The 21,647-nt window shown below is 37.1% G+C and overlaps 1 protein-coding gene across 1 annotated transcript in view; it reads left to right on the forward strand.

The window, feature by feature from the left end:
• The window catches only part of PCLO (piccolo presynaptic cytomatrix protein), a 364,298-nt gene that overhangs the window by 170,352 nt on the left and 172,299 nt on the right, over positions 1-21,647 (forward strand). Inside the window, exons 5-6 of the mRNA XM_062597873.1 lie at positions 3,661-8,728; positions 9,100-11,114. Of these exons, the coding sequence (XP_062453857.1) occupies positions 3,661-8,728; positions 9,100-11,114 (7,083 nt within the window). The remainder of the gene's footprint in view (positions 1-3,660; positions 8,729-9,099; positions 11,115-21,647) is intronic.

The raw sequence follows: 21,647 nt of genomic DNA on the forward strand, positions 1-21,647 counted from the left end.
CAGAATTTAATCCTACTAACTTTAAATAATTTTGAAAGCTGACAAGATCTTCTTTTTAGAATTTCAGTTCTCTTTCAATGGAGTTCTGATGTAATCTGATAGCCAGTTGTATGTTCTAAAGCAATGTGGATATTGAATATTGTCAAAAATATATATATATACATATATACATTTATATATTTAAATTGAGTAAGTGTAAGAATAAATGATACTTAGAAGCAAAAACTTCTAATACAACAGTTATATGATATATTGTGAATATGATGTATTCATTCGTATTGTGAAACAATAGAAATGCCACTGGAATAGTACAAGCATGTCCTACATCAGATTTTTCATTTCATTTTTACTTTCAGTGCAAATTAAGGGTATTACATTTGCTATTTTTAAAAGGTCTTATCCAACCAGCTGCTTATACCAGTTCATCTTGTCTCAGGAAGATCCTCCCATTGATGTCTCTGTTAAAGCTAAATTTGTCAAGCATAAAAAACTCACAGTAGGCAAACTTACAGACAAAAGACCATTAAACTACTCTGAAAGACCCAGTAAGTCAACATGTACCAAAGCAGCCCCTACTTTCAGCAGAAAAAAAAGTTTAAAAGCATTTTTTCATATTGATTCAAATACATTCTTCATTTTCTAAAAGCTGTTAAATGTATATGATCCACAACAACAATTGCTTTTTCAACATTTTCTTTATTCATCTTAAAATCCTATGTTGAATGCAGCATGTTACAAGGCCTGCAATGATGCTATCTTTGCATACATAATAACCAACCCTGTCCAAAATAGATTACCAGTTATTTAAGAATAGATTTAGCTAATGACAGTATCCTAGCTTTCAGTCTGCAGAACATGGGGAAAAAATCCTCTGTGACTACATATTATTTTTCATAGGGAAATGACATGCACATGATGTCAAAATATTTTTGCATAATGTGTATCACAGGCAGACAAGTATATATACAAAAATGATAGAAAATATATTCATATTGTAATAGCCTTAAAAAGAAAATTGTATTTTCTTATCACAGTTATTCCTAGAGATAAAATAAGTACCTCCTTAATGTAGAACCTTATCTTCTCCTTATGGTATAATGTAACAGTCTTTCCCAAAATTCAAGTTCTTATTATTTATAGCAGTGACATTGTGGAAAACACTCTTGTTTGGTCGTTAAGTAGATACTACATGTTGGACTCATAAATAATGTTACCATCACAGGCTACAAGGAGAGAGGCTGAAGTAGTTCAATGCCCCATTATCATCTACACATTTCTGAGTGAAACTATTTAGTTCACACCTTCTGTCTCTGTTTTGCAGTCACTCCATCACTACATCTCCTCATGGAGAACCAAGACCTGACCAACTCACTTTTACCACTAGGACAGATGTCCTAGGTTAATTTTTAGTGATGGACATTAATATTTCTGCATGCATTTTTTTTGTTTTTAGTGGAATGTGTATTTTTTAAAGCATGCTCTGATACAATGTCCCTAAAATACTTCCTATTTAATAAAGAGAACAAACAGTGTAAATATAATTTACAGAAGTAAAATTAGATTCCCAGCGCTCCTTCATTGTTGATCTTGTTTACAGCTTGTATGAAGAATATATATGACTCTGTCTGTAAGGACTGGGAAATATCATAGTGTTAAACTTTTTGGAGTAAGATATGCTGAAGTGTTGGTGACTTTCCAACGGTCATGTGGAGTACTGTAGGTTTCACCTTATCAATATCTTAATCACAGCCTAATCATTAGAATCGTCCTTAGCAATATTTATTGTGACATTTGATTTTTAAATGCATTTGTTTTGGCTCTGGTAACAGATATTTGGGTCTATCATATTGGTTACAATACTGTTAAGAACAGATGTGTTTTATATTCAGGATAGTATCTGATTTTGCAAAGCATATAATGAAGTTTTTCTGTGAAATAATGATTCTTTAATGTAATATTGATGAGTATAGTAGTATAATATTAATATCCATTATAGTGTTAGTGTTTTAATCTAGGAATATGTGCACAGTGATGCATTTATAGGCAAGAATAGGTACTGTAAATGTTAATTAAATTATTAAAAAGCCAAACTGATTATTAAAAATAAAATGACAGTACTTTTTAATGATATTTTGGTATTAAATGGAACATTAGGGTGATATGCTTTGGAAAATTTTTGTAACTAACAACGGAACATGAGTATAAATGTACCTTTAAATTAAACTTGACCATTGTTATCATTTCTTTAATATTTATTCCACAATAATTTAAAAAAAATAAGTCTTCAGTGTATTACTAAAAGGAAGTTCCTAAATTAAAGCTTTAATTTAGTAGTTGGCTGTACTTCAGAAATGATTGACTTAGATTAGCAAAGTTGATAAATATTACCTATCTGTATTACTGAAGGAAGTAACAAAAATGAAGATCACATCATATTATTAAAATCAAGATACTTTGGCATGCCTTTTTTTTTCCAATTGCCCGGGAAGATGAGGACTTTGTTAGCCTGTCAGCTAAGATGAATGCCTGTCCTTTAGAGTGTGAGATTCATGACAAGATGCTTTCACTGAGAGCATTTCACAACAAGGAGAGGTAGGAGGGATTTTTTTTCTTTTTTTCATCGAGAAACAGGAAATTGCGGTGTGAAAATACTTACTATAGGATTTTTTGGGGTGGTTTTATCATCTAAAGAAGGCGTTAGATGTGCTCCTCTTTTTAGAATTGTGTGGAAGGATCTGGTAGCTCGGAGAATGGCTGGGGGTGTTTAACTAGGATCAGAAGGAAAACAGGTTATGATCTTCAGTTAACTGTCTGCCTTGTTTGCTTCCGTATTTCCTTTGATCAGTGCCTGACTCTTCCTTTTCTCCATGCAATTCCGCTTTCCTAAAAGCAGCTCACCTGTATGTTACGTATATACTGAGAGACTTCTACTGTACTAAATAGTCAGAAAATACTTGCATAGTGTCAAATCGTGGATATGGAGACCTTCCAGATCGCTTTACCTCATGCCTCAATATTCCACATATTCTGTTGCATGCGACTATGTGTAACACTTAAACTAGAAAAATGAAAACAAAGGTCCTAAATTTCTGATTAAAGTATTGCTAGAGAAGTATAAAAGGTTAAATGAACAAAAAATGTAGCAGACTCCAGAAATACTGCTGGCTGACATTTGGCAATCTCTACTTCTTTCTATCTAGCACTATCTAGGCAATTTTGTAACTTAGGTAACTAAATTCTCATGTAAATTAACTTACAAAAAACTTGCCTCATGCATGTATTACCAAGTGGTAGATTACAATGAGAAAGTGTTCTGAAAAAAATAACTATAGTATTTGTTTATATTTAAAAATAAAAGATCATCCTACAACTAACAAAATTGGTTGCCAGTGTGAACGTTCACGCAAAGCATAGTTTGATCAAATCAAAAAAAAAAAAAAAAAAACTCACATTTTGAGTACTGTTGTACTGTTTTAATAGCTTTACATAACAAAATTAGTGTTCAGTTATTTATGTTTAAATATAATTCTTCTTGTCATCATAATTTTTCATCTGAGACATTAACTCATCTTTTAGAAAAAGCAAAAGTATTTAATTGCCTGGAGACATTAAGAATTCATATATAAATATATACACACACATATGTATTTATTTTTTTAGGAAAAGGAGGATGAGAAATCAGAGGCATCAAGCTCTCAGCAACAGAAAAGTCCACAAGGTCTGAGTGACACCGGGTATTCTTCTGATGGGATATCAAGTTTACTTGGTGAAATTCCAAGTCATATTCCCAGTGATGAAAAGGATTTACTCAGAGAACCTAGTAAAAAAGACACTGTCTCACAAGAAAGTCCACCAAGCCCCTCAGATCTAGCTAAGCTGGAAAGTACTGTCCTGTCTATTTTGGAGGCTCAGGCAAGTACACTTACTGAAGAAAAATCTGTAAAAAACAAAGAACTTCATGAAACATATGGTGAACAGTCAAAGGATCAACATAAAACAAAGCCTTTGCCAGTTACTCCAGAATCTTACAGTTCAGATGAGGAAGATGTAGAAGACATTCAAGAAGATGAAGAACCCAATGCAGTAGATGGCAAAGAAAGTACTTCCTCACAGAAAGACTACAAGGAAAAAGATGGAGATGACACATCAGCAAGAAGACAACGCTATGATTCTGTGGAAGACAGCAGTGAGAGTGAAAACTCACCTGTTCCAAGGAGAAAAAGAAGAGCTAGTATTGGTTCTTCAAGTAGTGATGAGTACAAACGAGAAGACAGTCAGGGATCAGGTGATGAGGAGGACTTCATTAGAAAACAGATTATAGAGATGAGTGCTGATGAAGATGCCTCAGCTTCTGAAGATGATGAATTTATTAGGAATCAGCTCAAAGAGATCAGTGTTACTGAAAGCCAAAAGAAAGAAGAACTGAAAAGCAAAGCAAAAGGAACAGCTGGAAAACATCGGAGAATGACAAGGAAAAGTACTGCAAGCTATGACGAGGATGCAGGAAGACGACATTCATGGCATGATGATGATGATGAGACTTTTGATGAAAGCCCAGAACCAAAATACAGGGAAACTAAAAGTCAAGACAGTGAAGAACTTACTATAACTGGAGGAGGTGGCCTTCGACGTTTCAAGACAATAGAATTAAACAGTACAATAACAAACAAATATTCTGAGGCATCTGAACATCAGAAGAGTATTTTGTATTTTGATGAAGAGCCAGAGCTAGAAATGGAGAGTCTTACAGATTCTCCAGAAGACAGATCTAGAGGGGAAGGGTCTTCTAGTTTACATGCTTCTAGTTTCACACCAGGTACCTCTCCTACTTCAGTGTCATCACTTGATGAAGATAGTGACAGCAGTCCTAGTCACAAAAAACTAGGAGGGGAGAGTAAACAACAGCGCAAAGCCAGGCATCGATCACATGGTCCTCTTCTTCCAACTATTGAAGATTCTTCGGAAGAAGAAGAGTTACGGGAAGAGGAAGAGCTCCTAAAGGAACAAGAGAAACAACGTGAGTTAGAACAGCAACAGAGAAAAAGTTCTAGCAAAAAATCTAAGAAAGACAAGGATGAACTAAGAGCTCAGAGAAGAAGGGAGCGTCCAAAGACTCCTCCAAGTAATCTTTCTCCCATTGAAGATGCATCTCCAACAGAAGAATTACGACAGGCAGCAGAAATGGAAGAACTGCACCGGTCTTCCTGTTCTGAATATTCACCTAGTATTGAGTCAGATCCTGAAGGATTTGAAATCAGTCCAGAAAAAATAATTGAAGTACAAAAAGTTTACAAATTGCCTACTGCTGTCTCTTTGTACTCTCCAACAGATGAACAGCCTATTGGAATCCCAAAAGAAGAAAGTGGTCAAAAGACATTAAAAAGTGCTGAGGAGGTATATGAGGAGATAATGCACAAGACCCCCAAGTCCAAGCCATTTCAAATGACAAATGAAAAAGATGAAGTATTTGAAAAAGAATCTTTATATGGTGGAATGCTAATAGAGGATTATATTTATGAGTCTTTAGTAGAGGATACTTACAATGGAGCTATTGATACTAATCTTGTAATGAGACAGGATGAGAGTAATGAATATATACAACAGAGAGGAAAAGAGAAAAAAATAAGAACTTCAGATCAGATTTATGAAGAACCACATAAAATTACTGATCTACAGAAAGACTACTATAGTATAGAGCCTTTGCATTCAATTATGCCTCAAGAAGATATTGTTTCTAGTTCTTATATAATCCCAGAAAGTCATGAAATAGTTGTATTAGACAGTGTGGTAACTTCAGCTACTGAGGAAAAGCAGTTGTTAGATGCGGAAGCTGCTTATGAAGAGCTTATGAAACGACAGAGAATGCAGTTAACCCCTGGGTCCAGTCCAACTCAGCCAGCTTCAGGTTTCATTCCTACATCTGATACAAAGGTATCTGCTGGTGGAGAAATAATAGATAGTACATCTTTAACATCAAGCACTACTTCAGCAATCTCAGATGTATCATCTGCCAGTAGTACAGCTCTTTCTATTCCAGATGTTAAAATAACACAGCATTTTACAACAGAGGAAATAGAAGATGAATACTTAACAGATTATGCCAGAGAAATTCAAGAAATAATTTCTCATGAAACATCAATGTTGACGTATTCTGAGCCATCAGAAGGTGCTGCATCAGTTTTACCTTCTGATGCAGCTTCCTTGACATCATCTACATCTTCAGTTTGTACCACAGATAGTTCATCACCTATGGATAGTGCAGCCACAGGTTATATGGATACAGCAGATGCTCTAAGTAAGCTAGGAGATTCTGAAGATGTCAGAATGATAATACAAGTTCCCTTAACATCAACAAAAGAGTATTCTGAAGTGAGCACAACTTATGCCTCTGTTGCCAGAGACACTAAAAAGCCAGTTGTAGCATCAGATACAAAGAGTGTGGATCAAACTGTAATTTCTTTGCCTGAAACTGCACCTTCAGTAGTGACAACTACAGTTATAAAGCCCAAGCAATATGTAACTGATTTCACTGCCTTTAGTACCTCCAAAACAGAAAAGGATGGAGCTAGAAAAATTAAAAGTACAGTAGAGGCTGGCATTATCAAAATTCATCGTGAAGATTCACACAAAGAATTGGATCATGATATGACAAGGATTAACTTGACTGGTGCTACATCTGAGCAACCCCCTGTATGTATAGCACCAGTTCCAGCTATAGAGCCTGCATCAGCAACATCTTCTGTTCTTACTACCAGTATTGTAAGTAAGACCACCATGATCTCTGTGCCTTCCTCAGCTCCTACTGTAACATCCAAAGTATTCTCGCTTTTCAGAAGCTCTTCTTTGGATTCTCCTGCACAACCTCCTCAACCTCCACCTCCACCTCCTCCTCCACCTCCACCTCCTCCTCCCCCACCATTACCTCCACCTATTTTACCTAAGCCAGCTATTTATCCCAAAAAGAAGCCCCAGGTTAAGACTCCAGTGATGACAGTTCCCACAGTGGTACCTTCAGTCACGAGTGTTACAACAGTAGAGTCCACAGCTGTTTTAAAGAATCATGTGGTACCTATCACAAAAACATATACCCCAACACCACCTCCTGTACCACCCAAACCATCCTCCATTCCAGCAGGGCTTGTTTTCAGTCATAGGCCCACTGAAGTAACTAAACCTCCAATTGCTCCTAAACCAGCCGTTCCTCCGCTCCCAATAGCTGTTCATAAGCCAGCAGAAATACAACCCAAACCAGTAAGTTTGTCATTGACTTCAAGTATGACTCTGAATTTAGTCTCTTCAGCTGAATGCAAATTAACATCTCCCACTTCTCCTTTGTCTCCACATTCTAACAAATCTTCACCAAGGTTGACAAAACCCTCACAGGAAACCTATGTTGTCATCACATTGCCTTCTGAGCCTGGAACTCCTACAGAAGCTATAACTAGTCAGGCTATTACTGGTTGGCCTTTAGAAGTACCTTCTAAAGAACAGATTCCCCAGCCTATGCAACCATTGTTTACTCCATCAGTGAAAGCTATGGAAATTCACAGTGTGACAGATGAGAGTATGTACACTTCAGGTGCTTTGCAAACTGTTCCTGTCACAACACAATTAACTTTTGAAAAAATACCTAGTACAAAAACAAAAGTAATAACAACAGAGCTAACCAAGACTGCAGTGTCTGTAGTTAAGGACCAGGTGCCCAGTGTTGGTTTAGGTAGTGTCTCTATTACTATACCTTCAGAGCCAGTACATATAGTGGATCAACACAGGTACAGAGAGAATGGAAAATTCCATCCTTTGGGTGATGTCATTGATCTTCGCACTTTAAGTAAGATGGATATTGAAATGAGAGACAGCTGTGTGGATCTGTCTGCTGTTTCGACGGATGTGAGAAGGCAAATGCCAGCAAGTGATATATGTGGGCGACCCGTGAGTACTGTCCAGCCAGCTATAATAAATCTTAGCACTGCATGCATTGCGGATCCTTCCCTTTCTGTAGTCACTGAAACTGTAAGGACCTGCACTGCCACTGTAAGCTACTCTGTCAGTACAGAGAGCCTTGTGGATCTGGGCCATGCTATGACAACTCCACTGCCGCTAACAACATCAAAGCATTTTGAGCCTACATACAGAGTAACAGGCAGCCAGGCATTCTCTGCAATTAGAGATGAAGTGCCAATAAATTTATCGTTAGGTACTTCAGCACATGCAGTGACATGGGCTACTACAAAGCCTGTTACTGTGCCTCCTGTCAGTGTCACAAATGGTTGGACCGATCTCTCCACTCTCCAGGAGCCAATGGAGAATGGAGCAGTTGACCTTAGCACTGCAAAATCCCACAGGACAGTGGTAACAATGGATGAAACTACTTCAGGTGTCATAACTACGGTTATAGAAGATGATGAAAAGCCTGTTGATCTGACTGCAGGGAGAAGAGCTGTTTGCTGTGATATGGTTTATAAATTGCCATTTGGTAGGAGCTGTACAGCACAGCAACCTCCAACTACGCTTCCTGAAGATCGTTTTGGTTACAGAGATGACCATTATCAATATGATCGTTCAGGGTCATATGGTTACCGAGGAATAGGAGGTATGAAACCATCTATGTCCGACACAAATTTATCAGAAGCTGGACTGTTTGCATACAAAAGCAAGAATAGCTTTGATTATCGAGTTGGGGCAACTGACGCAGCAGTAGATCTTACTTCTGGAAGGGTTACTACAGGTCAGTATGACACAGCAGCAGATCTTTCTTTGAAATATAATTATGATGTTCTTCACCTCATTTCAGGATGATTTTTTATTATTTTTCCCCTCCTTCTGTTGCTTTGTTTTCTTTTGGACAGTGTGACAAATTGTTCTGGATTACACATGTATTTCATTTCTTCATTTTGCATTTGTTTTGCACAGAGGTGCCTGCATGTGCCTGCATGTTCAGAAATGCTATTTTCTTCACATCTAAGGTAGATCATTAACCTGAAGATTTGCATGCAGTTTCCCCTTTCCATTTATTTCATGAAGATGGAATGACTTTCAGAATCCACAAAGCAGCATTCTTTTGTGGGACTGGACTGTAACTTTGCCCTGTAATTTCAGGTGAGGTTATGGATTACTCAAGCAAGACCACTGGTCCTTATCCAGAGACTCGACAAGTGATTTCTGGCATCGGGATCAGTACACCACAGTATTCCCAAGCAAGAATGGTATCATCTTTGGGTTCCCCATATGGTGTTGGAAGTGTTTTAAGATCATCCAATGGTGTTGTTTATTCTTCAGTAGCCACTCCAATCCCATCCACCTTTGCCATCACTACGCAACCTGGCTCTATTTTCAGTACAACTGTCAGAGATTTATCTAACCTCCCAACAATTGACTCAGTACCCTCATTATCAACTTTGCAACAAAATCAACCTCTTCCAAGATCATACAGTTTCTTGACAACAGTGGCAGCTGAAAAAGATAGTGCAATTACTGCCATTGATATTGAGACAGGGTTGCCACCTCTTAGTATAGAAGCAATTACCACTGAGCCAACCAACTTGATACCTGCTTTGACTACAGCATCTGAAGTTTACACAAATGTAATCGAAGATGAAGTTGCACTTCTCATTGCCCCTGAAGAAGGCAAACAGCAGCAACTTGACTTGGAGCGTGAACTTCTTGAGCTTGAGAAAATTAAGCAGCAGCGCTTTGCTGAGGAGCTAGAGTGGGAACGTCAGGAAATTCAAAGATTTAGGGAACAAGAGAAGTTTATGGTGCAAAAAAAGCTTGAGGAATTGCAATCCATGAAACACCATCTCTTGTTTCAGCAAGAAGAGGAACGGCAAGCCCAATTAATGATGAGGCAAGAAACATTAGCCCAGCAGCAACTGCAGCTTGAGCAATTCCAACAGCTTCAACAGCAGCTCCACCAACAGTTAGAGGAGCAAAAAATTCGTCAAATATATCAATATGGCTATGACCCTTCAGGAACTGGCTCTCCACAAACCACCACAGATCAAGCACTTTTGGAAGGACAGTATGCAACAACAGAAAATGGCCAGTTTTGGCCTACTGATGATGCAACCACTACAGCTTCAGCTGTACTGGGTATTGAAATTCCACAAAGCCAAACATGGTATACAGTACAGTCTGATGGCATTACCCAATATATACCTAGGTCTGGTATCCTAAGCTCCGTTTCAGAAATGTCACTAAAGGATATTGATGTTAGAGAGGAGAAGCAGCTGAAAAAGAGAAGTTCTATGCCAAAATTACGTGGTCAATATGAGGAGCTTGAGGAGACTCTGGAAGAAGAGCCCAGGTGCTTCAAAAAGATAGTGGACAGTGGAGTACAAACTGATGATGAAGATGGGGCAGACAGAGGTTACACAAACAGGAGACGGAGAGCTAAGAAGAGTGTTGATACAAGTGTTCAGACAGATGATGAAGATCAAGATGAATGGGATCTTTCTAGCAGATCCAGAAGAAAGACCCGCGTAGGGAAATACAGTGAGAGTATGACTGAGGTAGACAAAACTAAACAGTTCTCCAAAGTATCTAGTATTGCAGTTCAGACAGTGGCAGAGATTTCTGTACAAACAGAACCTGTAGGAACAATAAGAACACCTTCAGTCAGGGCCCGATTGGATGCAAAGGTTGAAATCATAAAGCACATTTCAGCTCCAGAAAAGACATACAAAGGAGAAAGCTTGGGATGTCAAACAGAGACAGAGTCAGATACACAAAGTCCCCCATATCTGTCAGCTTCATCTCCTCAGAAAGATAAAAAACGCCCAACACCATTAGAAATAGGATACTCATCCCACCTTCGCCCAGACTCCACATTACAGGTAGTTCCTTCACCTCCCAAATCTCCCAAAGTTCTCTATTCACCCATTTCACCTCTTTCACCAAGCAAAGCTATAGAGTCAGCATTTGTACCCTATGAAAAACCCATCACTGATGACATCAGCCCTCAGAAGATGCTGCATGCTGACATTACCAAGGTTCCTCCATCAAGCCCAAAGGCAGCAAAGATGATGCAACGCTCTTTGTCTGATCCTAAGCCCCTGAGTCCCACAGCAGAAGACAGTTCCAGAGCTCAGTTTCAGTACACTGAGGGTTTCATGGTAAGAAGTATTTGCTTTCTTTTTTTTTCTTTTTTTTATATGCAGTTGTACAGCTGACTCTGTACAACATAAAGCTGACACGCTCATTAGCAATACCTGTGTATGTAGTCTTTTTGCACACCTTGCTGAAAAGTCCCAAGGAATGTCTGCTATTTAATCCAATGGACATTTGCTTCATCGCATTTTCTGAAAATAGCAGAAGCCAAACTATGGTCTTAGTGAGATTCAGAAAAACTCATAATAAGTTCTTGTTCAGAGTTTGGAAGCCACTTAAAGATTTCAGTGGTAATTAATTGCTAATGAAACGTTACTACTATGTCTTCAGAAAATGAAATTCATTTTATTTCTAATAATATGACACTCAGGTCTTGTGGCACAGTATGTAGTGCATTTACAAGGAAATTACTGAATGTGCCTTCCGAGATGTAGCCCAGATTTATAATTGCCTGATTCAGCTGTCCTTGTTGTCTCTGCTGTTTTTCTGTCATTAGTGGTATAATGGGTATTCTTCTGTCCCAGTGTATACATCTTTTATCCCTCCCAGACTAAAGGGTCTCATATCACAAAGCTTTTTCTTCTTTTGTTTTGGATAAGGAGGATTATAAGAAAGTTATGGAAATTCTGAGGACCGTTTCTTAAGGAATCAGAGGAGGCAATTTTGAATGACATGAGGCTTCCATCATCAGGACTTAAGTTTGTCATTTCTGCAATATTCCTTTTCCTTAAATAGTAACATTTCCGATCTGAGAATCAATCCTTTGTTTTATGAGTGAGAGGAAGTATTCTTGGTAAAAAAAAAAAAAAAACAGAAACAAAAACCAAAAAAATCCAAACCTACAATTTGTAATTCAATGTATTCTTGGCTGTTCCTTTTGTCCAAGTCCATTTCCTTCTGTCAGCTGCAAGGTCAGTTGCTTATTTGTGAGAGTTCTGTGAGAGTTGTTATTCTAGGTTTTCTTTAATAATTTTTTTCTTTTATGTTCCTATGTTCCATTATGTATCTGTGAATACATGAATGATTATCCTGTACAGAACTGGGTCGAATGAAAAGGAATTGTCCCTTAGGTAATTTGTGAGACTTTCAACTGCAGGATTGCTGAGTTATACTCTCCAAGGCCCAAACTGTGAGCAGTTTCTGCAGCTTCACACATAAGTGCAGATATTAAATACTTCTTATACTGTTTCTGCTTGTCAACCAGTACTTTGAAGTTAGAACGGAAAATTGTAGTCAAGGCATTGGCACTCCACATCCACATCATTCTCTAATGTGGGATTTGCACAGGGTGGGAAGCAGTGACATTAGCACTCAAATGTCATGCATAGGGCTTGGAACAGCACCTGGAAGAACATTGCTCACAGGTCAGAAAGTATTGAGTTGTACTAGATTTTGGAGGGTAGGTATAATATTATAAATTATCTGAGAATACAGTTTAACTATAATTGAGGACAAATAATTCTGCTCACTTATTTCAAAGATATATATGGATTTGATATGAACTTTATACTGGATGGATTTTTTGGAAGATAGGGGTGCAAGTAGACATATATGCAAGGAGAATAAAAAATTTCTGTGAGTATAAAGGGGGCTGCACTAGTTGTGTCATGTGGCATGTGGTGGGGGAACTGCACTGTAAAACTTTTTAATAATTGTTGTTTTAGTGTCATATCTTTGTCCCCATTAATAAATATTGCAGCAGAAAAGGGCGTTCATGTGTTCATGCATATGTTTCACAGATTTTCTTTTTATGACAATTTAACAAAAGAGTTGATCCTTATGCAGTCAGTGGGTGTTAAGGGGTCAGAATGAAACTGGCCTCTTTTTGAAGATGACAATGAAATAACACCTAGTCCTTCAGGTAATGCATTTTCATCATGCATATACTTCTTCCTTCGTAAAATGTATTTATTATATTTCAGGAAAAAAGACTACATAAAATATGAATAAGATGATAAATGATATCTGAACAGCTGAAAATATTCTGCTAATCACATTATAATAAGTATCCAAATAATATTGCTTTCAGTGACATCATATTTCTTTTTTCTTTTCTTTTTTTTTGGGGGGAGGGTAACAAGTTAAGTATGCATTACATTTCCATTTATGTCTATGGTAGTATTTGCTCCCATTGCCATGAAGGCTAGAGTGAACATAGCTTTCCCTTAATCCAGAATAGAAGTCTTCCTTTCCATTAGGTTCCCTTTGGTGGTTCTTAAATGGTGTACAGGTCTGTGATATATATTAGTAATCAAATGTGGCCGTATCAAGGCAAAATTATGAGCAGTAAGTTGCCTTCACAAATATCACAGCATGCAAAGCAATAGGCACGATTTCCATGAAGGCACCAGAAAGCCTTAGTGGAGTTTGGAAGTGCTGAGAGAAATTCATCCATGCAGCAACAAGAAGAAATTGTGAGTAGCTGACTAGTTTAATAAAGAAATAATTTTACATCAGTGGATCACAGAATCAAGTCACATGCCAGTCACAGTCAACTTCAGCACTGGTGCACATCTTTTATGTGTACTCAAAGGTGGAAGTTGTCTTCCTTTTGCCTTCAGATGTAAAATGCTAAACTGAAGCAAGATCATGCACATGAACTGACACACACACAGCATATACAGCATAAAGCCTAAGCAGAAGTGTTCGTATTAGTGAAACTACTACAAAGACACATTTGTCAACAGTCTTTCAGCTTCAGGGTAGAAATTGTGTAGTTAAGCTTCAACATTCTGAAAAAATTCTATCAATTTGTTAAGAGAGTTAATAAAGATTCTTCTCCAATTTTTTGTTTGACATGACTTCCTGCATTTTTCACTCCAGTTGTAAAATTGTAATTTAAATCTGCATGTTATAGTAAGAAAGATAATGATTTAAAGTGGTCTCAACAGACTGATTCTTTGTCTAGGTAAAAACTGTAGGACTTCATCTACTGGTGTAGTAACAACAGACTGTTTTGAATTGATTTTAAAAGTGTCAGTTTTTTAAGGAACAAAAATCTAGAAAGAACTAAAATGGAGCACATTAATATGTGTTTTATCATCTATTGTATTGTACTGATAATTGATTTGAAAAAGCACAAAGCAGCAGTTCTGAAAGTGTTGACTCAGATAATAGTTCCTGTTAACATATGTGCATAATAAATGGAAATGGAAATTATACAATGCAGTAAATATTGTTCTCTACAATTTATCACTAGTCTTAGTTTAAAACTAAGTTAATGTAATTTGTCTAATGAACATTTCTGTTTCATAAGTTGACATTTCCGCCTTGTCCATATCACTTTAATAGCGATATAAGACCTCATTTTCATCACCAGCAGCATTACTTATGATCTGGAAAAATCATTACCATATTCTATGTTTAGATGAACTGTATTTATTATGAATAGTTCAATAACATTACATTTTCAAAATCATTTGGTATATTCATTTAAAAGGATATGTCTTCAGCTCTTTTCAGTTTTAAAACTTTAAGACTTCAGGGGTTTAGGCTATCGTTTCCTATGTCAGTTATGTGCTGTAAGTCTGGGGACTGAAGAGGAAAAGCTGGATAGCTGCTCCCAGTAGAAATAAAATCTTCCATATATTATGTCATTAATGTTTTACTTGTCTATTCAGGACTAAACTGATCATGAGATCTGTGTGACAGTGAGGAATATTCTCTTTGGATATGGAAAATAGGTAATATAGGCAATAGGGATAATTATATGTTTTAGGGTTGAGTATTTTTGTTTGTTTACCTTCCCCAGCAGCAGGAAGCATAGTTCCTTGCTCAGTATCATACAGAAATATCTAGTAATGGATTTTCTGCTATTATTGGTGCCTAAGATATTGGCTTTTCTCTTGATTTCTCATAATCTGTTCCTAATTTCAGCTAAGAAGGTTTGGTTCTGTGTTACAGCCTTTGTATTCATTATAAAGTATTAAGAATTGTTTTGTGAGACGTGGTCACATGGTCGTAGAAGGAAAAGGCTTAATTTTAGTGACTATAATTTTGCCTCTCAGTCCAATGATCCACTCCATTAAAAAAGAAAAATCTTCCTTTCTGTAAAAGCTACCTTTTCATTACCTTTTGCAGGAACAGCTGCTATTTGGGTTTCACTTTTAGGACAGAAGGGTATTTATTGAGTGAGGAACTATGTGTGTTTCTTCTTTGGTAGTAGTCTGACGCGAGTAACCCAGATTTAAAGTACAAATCTCTCTCTTTGCTTCCAGGAAAATTAAATGACATCTGTGGGCTGTAGCTTAGTAGAACTGTTGTTTGGGCAATGGTGGCACTGGCGAAACCGGTCCTTCGCTTTGGCTGCACGTGCAGCAGTCTTAACAGTCTGGGGCAGCCTAATCTGCGTGGTTCATAAGGTCTGCGTGCAGCCTGCGCCTGCGGCTAACCCAGGCTGCCGGACGGGGTGCGAACAGGCTTAGCCACACTGAGGCACCCAAATTCTTATTTCCCTGGAGATGTCCCTGCAGCTAGGTATGAGGCTCCTCCATTGTTTATGGACCGGAGATCTTTTCAGATTGAATCCAGGCCAGTAATCTAAAGAAAATGTAGCCACACGCACTGAGTCCCTTTGGTACTTGAATGCCAGCAGTCAAATGCTTGCTTGCTCAGTTGTGCTCATTCTAGCTGCAACAAGGCATGTATGAGCCTGGTTTTCTTTATCCCATTAACCTTTATATGCCGCTCATTTTTCCCCCTCTCACCCTTCTTTCATTCTTTCTGAAGAAAGGGGAGAGATTATTAATTTGCTAGATATGCATCATTTGCATTCTGTCACCCATAAATGAAGTAGGGACATTGAGCAATGGTTCTGCTTATCTCTGCATCATGAACATAAGCATATGGTGCTTCCTCATGCCTGTGCTTTCAAACCAAATCAACAAATAACTTGTAGAAAGGCATTGTAGGGGATGTTGTTCTTCCTCCCTTCCTTCCATCAATATAATATTCAGCAGATCCTAAATACTTCAGGAGGTTATATGCATTTGCAGAAGTGACTTAAGCACCTAAAAGCTTAAATATTAATGAATTTTCTTAATAAAGCTTAGGCTCTGTTAGCAATTAAATCACTTTTGAAAGGACTTTCCTGTTTCATGTTCTCATAACTAATCTTTCCTACCAGAAAGATTATGGTTCCATTATGGTTCTTTCAAGAGATATTTTTAATAGCAGTATCAGTGCAACAGAGCAAAGTATCAGGAGGAAAAAGCCAATGATTCTTATATTCCCCAACACATCTCTCTCTCTCTTTTTTTTTTTTTTTTTATGTTTCAAATAAATTCAGTTGAAATTGAGTTGAAAAGTCAGGATCTCACTAATATCTAGAAACAAGCCCTGTGTAAACAGTAAAACAGGACTTATCTTCTCCTACACATTTTTAGCTAGATTTAATATCACTTTTTCCATGAACTGCTTGAAGATTTATAATTTAAAGCCCTGTTAACACTCAAATAAGGCATCTTTTTTTCCATCTGTCAGATCTTCAAAGCAGAAAGACTACCTCACATTCAGTCAATAGATCATACAAAAACTATTTTCCAAAAATCATTTAATTGGATCAGTCTGAATTTCGTGTAACCTTTACATTATTTGGTTTCACACCATTGCTATTCAATGAGGGAATGATCTGCCATCTTCTGCTTTTCAGAGTGGACCTTCCCAGTCTTTATAAACCGTAAGGTTTATGGCACAGAGTTGACAAAGAACATGGACTTTATGTCACACAGGCCTTTTCTCACCTACTGATAACTATTCTGTCTTCTTAGCAAGTTCTCAGCTAGACATCAAAAAAGCAACCCCTTTTCCATCTCCCCCAATCCCCCCCACAAAATAATCCTTTATTTTTTTCCTTCCATAAAAGACAGAAGAATGAAGGCATAATAATCTCTTTCCACTCATTTCCAGCTGACTTGATTATCTACCCACATCTCTCTATTCTCTCTATTCTAGGAATACCTTGAATTTTTGGTGTGAGGAGAGGCCAATACAATGTTCCCTGCTTTAAAATAATAAACACGATATATAAACATATACAGTGGAATCAAGCAAGCATGGAGAAAGAGAGAGGAGCACCAAGGAGTGCACCAAGTTTGGGTGCACTTCACCTCTGTTTTGGTTTTCAGACTGTCTGTTTTCAGACTTTCCTCTATTATGAAGCCAAGTAATACTTTAATTTGCTTTCTGTGAGTAAACAGGAGAGGAAAATTTCTGCTAGTATAATTGATCAAAGAATAGATAGATGATCAAAGAATAATGCATTAGAGAGTTTCTGTCATTTGTTCTCCAAGTAAGTTTGGTTTCTTGCATCTTATTCCGTTCTATTTCATGAGCAGCTGTTAACACAGGAAAGTCATATTGTACTGAAAAAAAGGACATCTATTCTCTAAAAGGAAGGTTTAGCAGAAGACCAGCATATATGAAAACTTCCTTAGAAAGGAGGCCTGGGTCTGCATCAGCAAATCATTCAGTACAATAAAAGCAGATGAGTAGATCAAAGCAGCTGATAGTAAGGCTTCTACAGGTATACTTAAGTGGTTGGAGAGATTTATATTGGACTAGATTCAGTCTGTGGTTTGAAGCTGTCTAAAGGGTTAATCATCGTCTAGGGCTGTTTCTCCTCTATTGGGATTTAGGCACATTTGATATACATTTTGGAATGGAGCTTCCAATTTATTTTCCTCCATAAGGAATCTATTTTTACATGCATGAACCTCCCTCCAAATGGAACCAATGATGTGCAATAACTAGAAAAAATCAAGGAATTTTTCTTGACAAAGTAGTAACCTAGTACCTTCCCCAAACGTCATCTCATAACAAAATATGAGCTTTCATTCCAACACTTTTTCCCATCATTTGATTCAAATATTAAATATTTACCAAAGTTCTTAAAATATTATCTTGATCAGCCAAATGTGATTAAATGTTACTTGGAAATGATCCAAGACTGGCAAAAAAAATGATGCCTCATATGTCCTATATGAAGGTTATGAAAAAGGGTTCAGTACATCCATCTTATGATCTGAAATAATTAAATACAACACAAAAGATAATCAGAGCAATGAAAAGGTGTTCCATATGTATCTATATTCTCCACTCTGCGAATGTGTGAATGATTAATTTTCTTCTACAAATAGTTTCTATTTTAAAACTTCAAGAATATTCCTTTAACATAAACCACTGCATTTAAAATTCTTTGTGTGTTTTGTGTGTGTGTGTTTTTTGTTTTTTTTTTTTTTGGTTTTTTTTTTTTTTTTAGATTTTAAGAAATTGTTCAGGTGTGATAGTATTGAAAGCTTTTTGTGGAAGTGGAATCAGCTCAAATCAACTTTAAATTCTAAATTAAAGGGTTGTATCTCCATTAAAAACTTACATCAGTGTATAATTTCTCCAGGGATGTACTTGTCTCTGATTAATTGATTTTTATCATATGATATACTGGAAATTTCTAAATTGTACTTTTTTTTCTTAAGAAACTTTTGCAAACCTAGAAACACCCCATAATACCATAGTCACAACATTCAGTTCTTTATCTTCTTATCCTTCCATTCAGACATTTGTTTTCTGAGTCGATGATTATATATTAAAGAGAATTTGTTAAGGTAAAGAGCTGTATTTGCAGTTGTGAATGAACCTAAGAGCTTAGGTGTAGGCTTATGCCTTTATATATTGAATTGCAAAATTAAATGCAAATATTATGAAATATTGACAAAATAGTCCCCTTTGCTGAAATTATTTAAAATAATTGCTCTCCCAGCATAACATTATTTACTGATAAAGTAGTATTTTTGCAATTACCGTTTTTAATATCAGTTTACCTTTCATCCGCCTGCTGGAAGTAGATACTTCAGGTCAAACTGGAAGGAAGTTTTAAGTGGGGATGAACACTCTTCTTTAATTGCAACTTGGAGTCTGGAAAAGGCACTTCTTTATAATTTGCAGATCAAGTCAAATACAAAGGGTTCCAAGCACTTTGGAAAGGAAGTTTGCCATACAGAGCCACCTTGAATGACCCAAAATCTAATTCAGGAATGACAAAGGCGCTGTACACAGTAAAGAAACAATCAGAAACTTAGATATGTATGAAATGCAATTGTTTAGGTAATAGTAGTACAGAAAATGTCTGGATGTAATAGCAAAAGTTCAGACTTAATATGACTCAAAATGTGAAGCATTTGCACAAAAGCCAGCGGTCTTCTTTAGAACAGTTAACAACTTGCTCGTGTATAAGGTCCAGGTAGCATTTCTTTTTACCCAACTCAGCATTGGTGAGGCTTAGACTAGACTACTACATTCTAGTTTGATCTGCACTAGTTCAGCGTTAGAGAGGCTGAAGAAATCTAGTGGTAAGTGAAAGAGAAAGAATAAAAGAGAAAACAAAACCTTTGATGAAAGGCTGAAGGATCTGGTTTTATTGCTCTAGAAAGGAGAAGACCAAAGCTAGTCAAGGTAACAGTCTTATTCTAGATATATTATTCTAGATAAATGAGCTATTAACCACTCTCCATGTCCCCTGCAGGCAGGAAAAGAGATTGAGTGGCATGGGATGTTTAGTAGTTATCAAGAAAAAAATTCTAACTGCTATAGCACAAATGGTTTAGAGTCAAGATAGTTTAGTGAGAATGTATTATCCGAATCTTTGGGATTGCCTAAGTGTTTAATTTCCCTTCCAAATTGAGAATATCTTGAGTGGTATGAGTAATAGAATTAGTGAATTCTAATATTAAATACAACTTTCTTTAGCATTCATAATTCTTGTTAGACTAACATCAACATCATTGCTGTTATTTTGTATTCATCCAATATTTGTCACAGACTGCCTGAATAAATTAACTGTTAACCACCTTATGAGACTCATTCTATAATCTCAGTGACCTCAGTGATATAGTCCTTCATTAATAAGACTGGAAACCAAGACAAAGAAAGTAAGGCCGTAATCAAATACTTTAAATGACATCTATCATCTTGTTCCTTACAGCCTTAGCTGTAGGTGGCATTTACTCCACGTTTTACTTTCGCCCTTTACATTTCTCCTTAGAAGCCTAGAGTGGTGTGTGGCTTCCTGCTTGACTGCCCCAGGGACATAGGCTACCTAGTTAAGGTATGGAAGGTAGGAAAGAGCAAATTTCGTGTTAGACTGATGGTGTCAAAGATCATATGTGAGCTCGCAGCTATAGGCTCTTGTTAAAGTCTATAGGAAGAAATGTTCCAACAGTTTATCAACCTGCTTTGTATTTGTCCTTTAAAATGTGACTAATGCCACCCATTTCTGTTCATTGAGTGCAGAGGGATTTTAGATGAGTAAGACTACTTTTAGTCACATAAAAAGCCTATCATGAGGCCATGTCCTCTAAGCCTCTCACCCTATGTTCTTGTTTCCTGCTTTTTCTCTCATTCAAAACAATGCATTTTTTTGCTGAAGTCCCAGTGTGTTTTATCAGTACTATACAACAAAATAGGGTACTTAGGGTTGTAAGTTATTTTCTAGATGCCTAAGCTCAATTTTAAAAAATTATGAATTCAGCAATGTTCATTTATTTCACTGAAGGGTTATGGAAAAAATAATTGTGTAGAGAAGCTTCTAGTTTCTCTCCATATGCTTATAAGGTGACAGCCAATTGACATGTGGGTATCATTGTGTAGACAAACCAGACAAACCTTTTATTTACAGAACAAGTTTGGCATTATTGACACCAATTCAGACTTTCAGATGCTAACCTGTAAATACTCCTCCAATCTGGAGAGAGCGACTCGTTAAAGGATAATTTTGTCTTTCCGTCTTTAGTCTTTGGCTTCTCTATTCTGTTTGTCATAATAATTTCCAGGAGTGCCAGTTTTCCAGTTTTATTTTACCAAGAAGGAATGAAACTCTTTTCCAGAGTATCTGGCAGAGCAGCTCAGGAGAATGATTTACGTGCTGTTATCGGTCAGCTTGGAGAGAGAAGTCTGTCACGGTGTGTACTTACAGTCCTGTGTTCAGAAGGAGGATCCAAGACCGTGGCCACTCTGCTCAGTGCTGTCATGCCAGGCCAGCCATTTAGAAACTCCAAGCAGGGGGACAAGTCTGAAATGTTGCCACAGGGCTCGTTTCAACATCTCTGGGAAACTTTGATTCAGAGCGTGAAATTTCCTTCTTCAAATTCTTCCTCTCCCTGTCTCTCTGTAAGTCTACAGAGGAAGTCTGTATTTTGGCTCTCCTCCTCCAGAACTTTTTACATGCTGTACAGACTGAATTCAGGTCTCAATTCAATTTCTATTCACGTTCTCCATCTGCCCATATCTTCTGATTCTGTGATTCTCTTTAATCTTCTTACTAAACTCTACTTCTGTTTCCCAGCTGGTTCCTCTCTGACACCTTCTTTCATCCAATCTAAGTGGTTCCCATAAAAGTATAGCTTTGATTATCACCTTACTCACTTTTCAAGATGTTGGCTAATGCAAAATCCAGCTCAAGCATCGAGTGTGTTTGTGGTCTTACACTGCCTAGCGAGCCTTTTTCCTGGTTTAGGACTGTAAATGCCAAACAGAATAAATGGGCT

This window comes from Rhea pennata, chromosome 1, assembly GCF_028389875.1.
Source record: "Rhea pennata isolate bPtePen1 chromosome 1, bPtePen1.pri, whole genome shotgun sequence".
NCBI classification, from domain to species: Eukaryota; Metazoa; Chordata; class Aves; order Rheiformes; family Rheidae; genus Rhea; species Rhea pennata.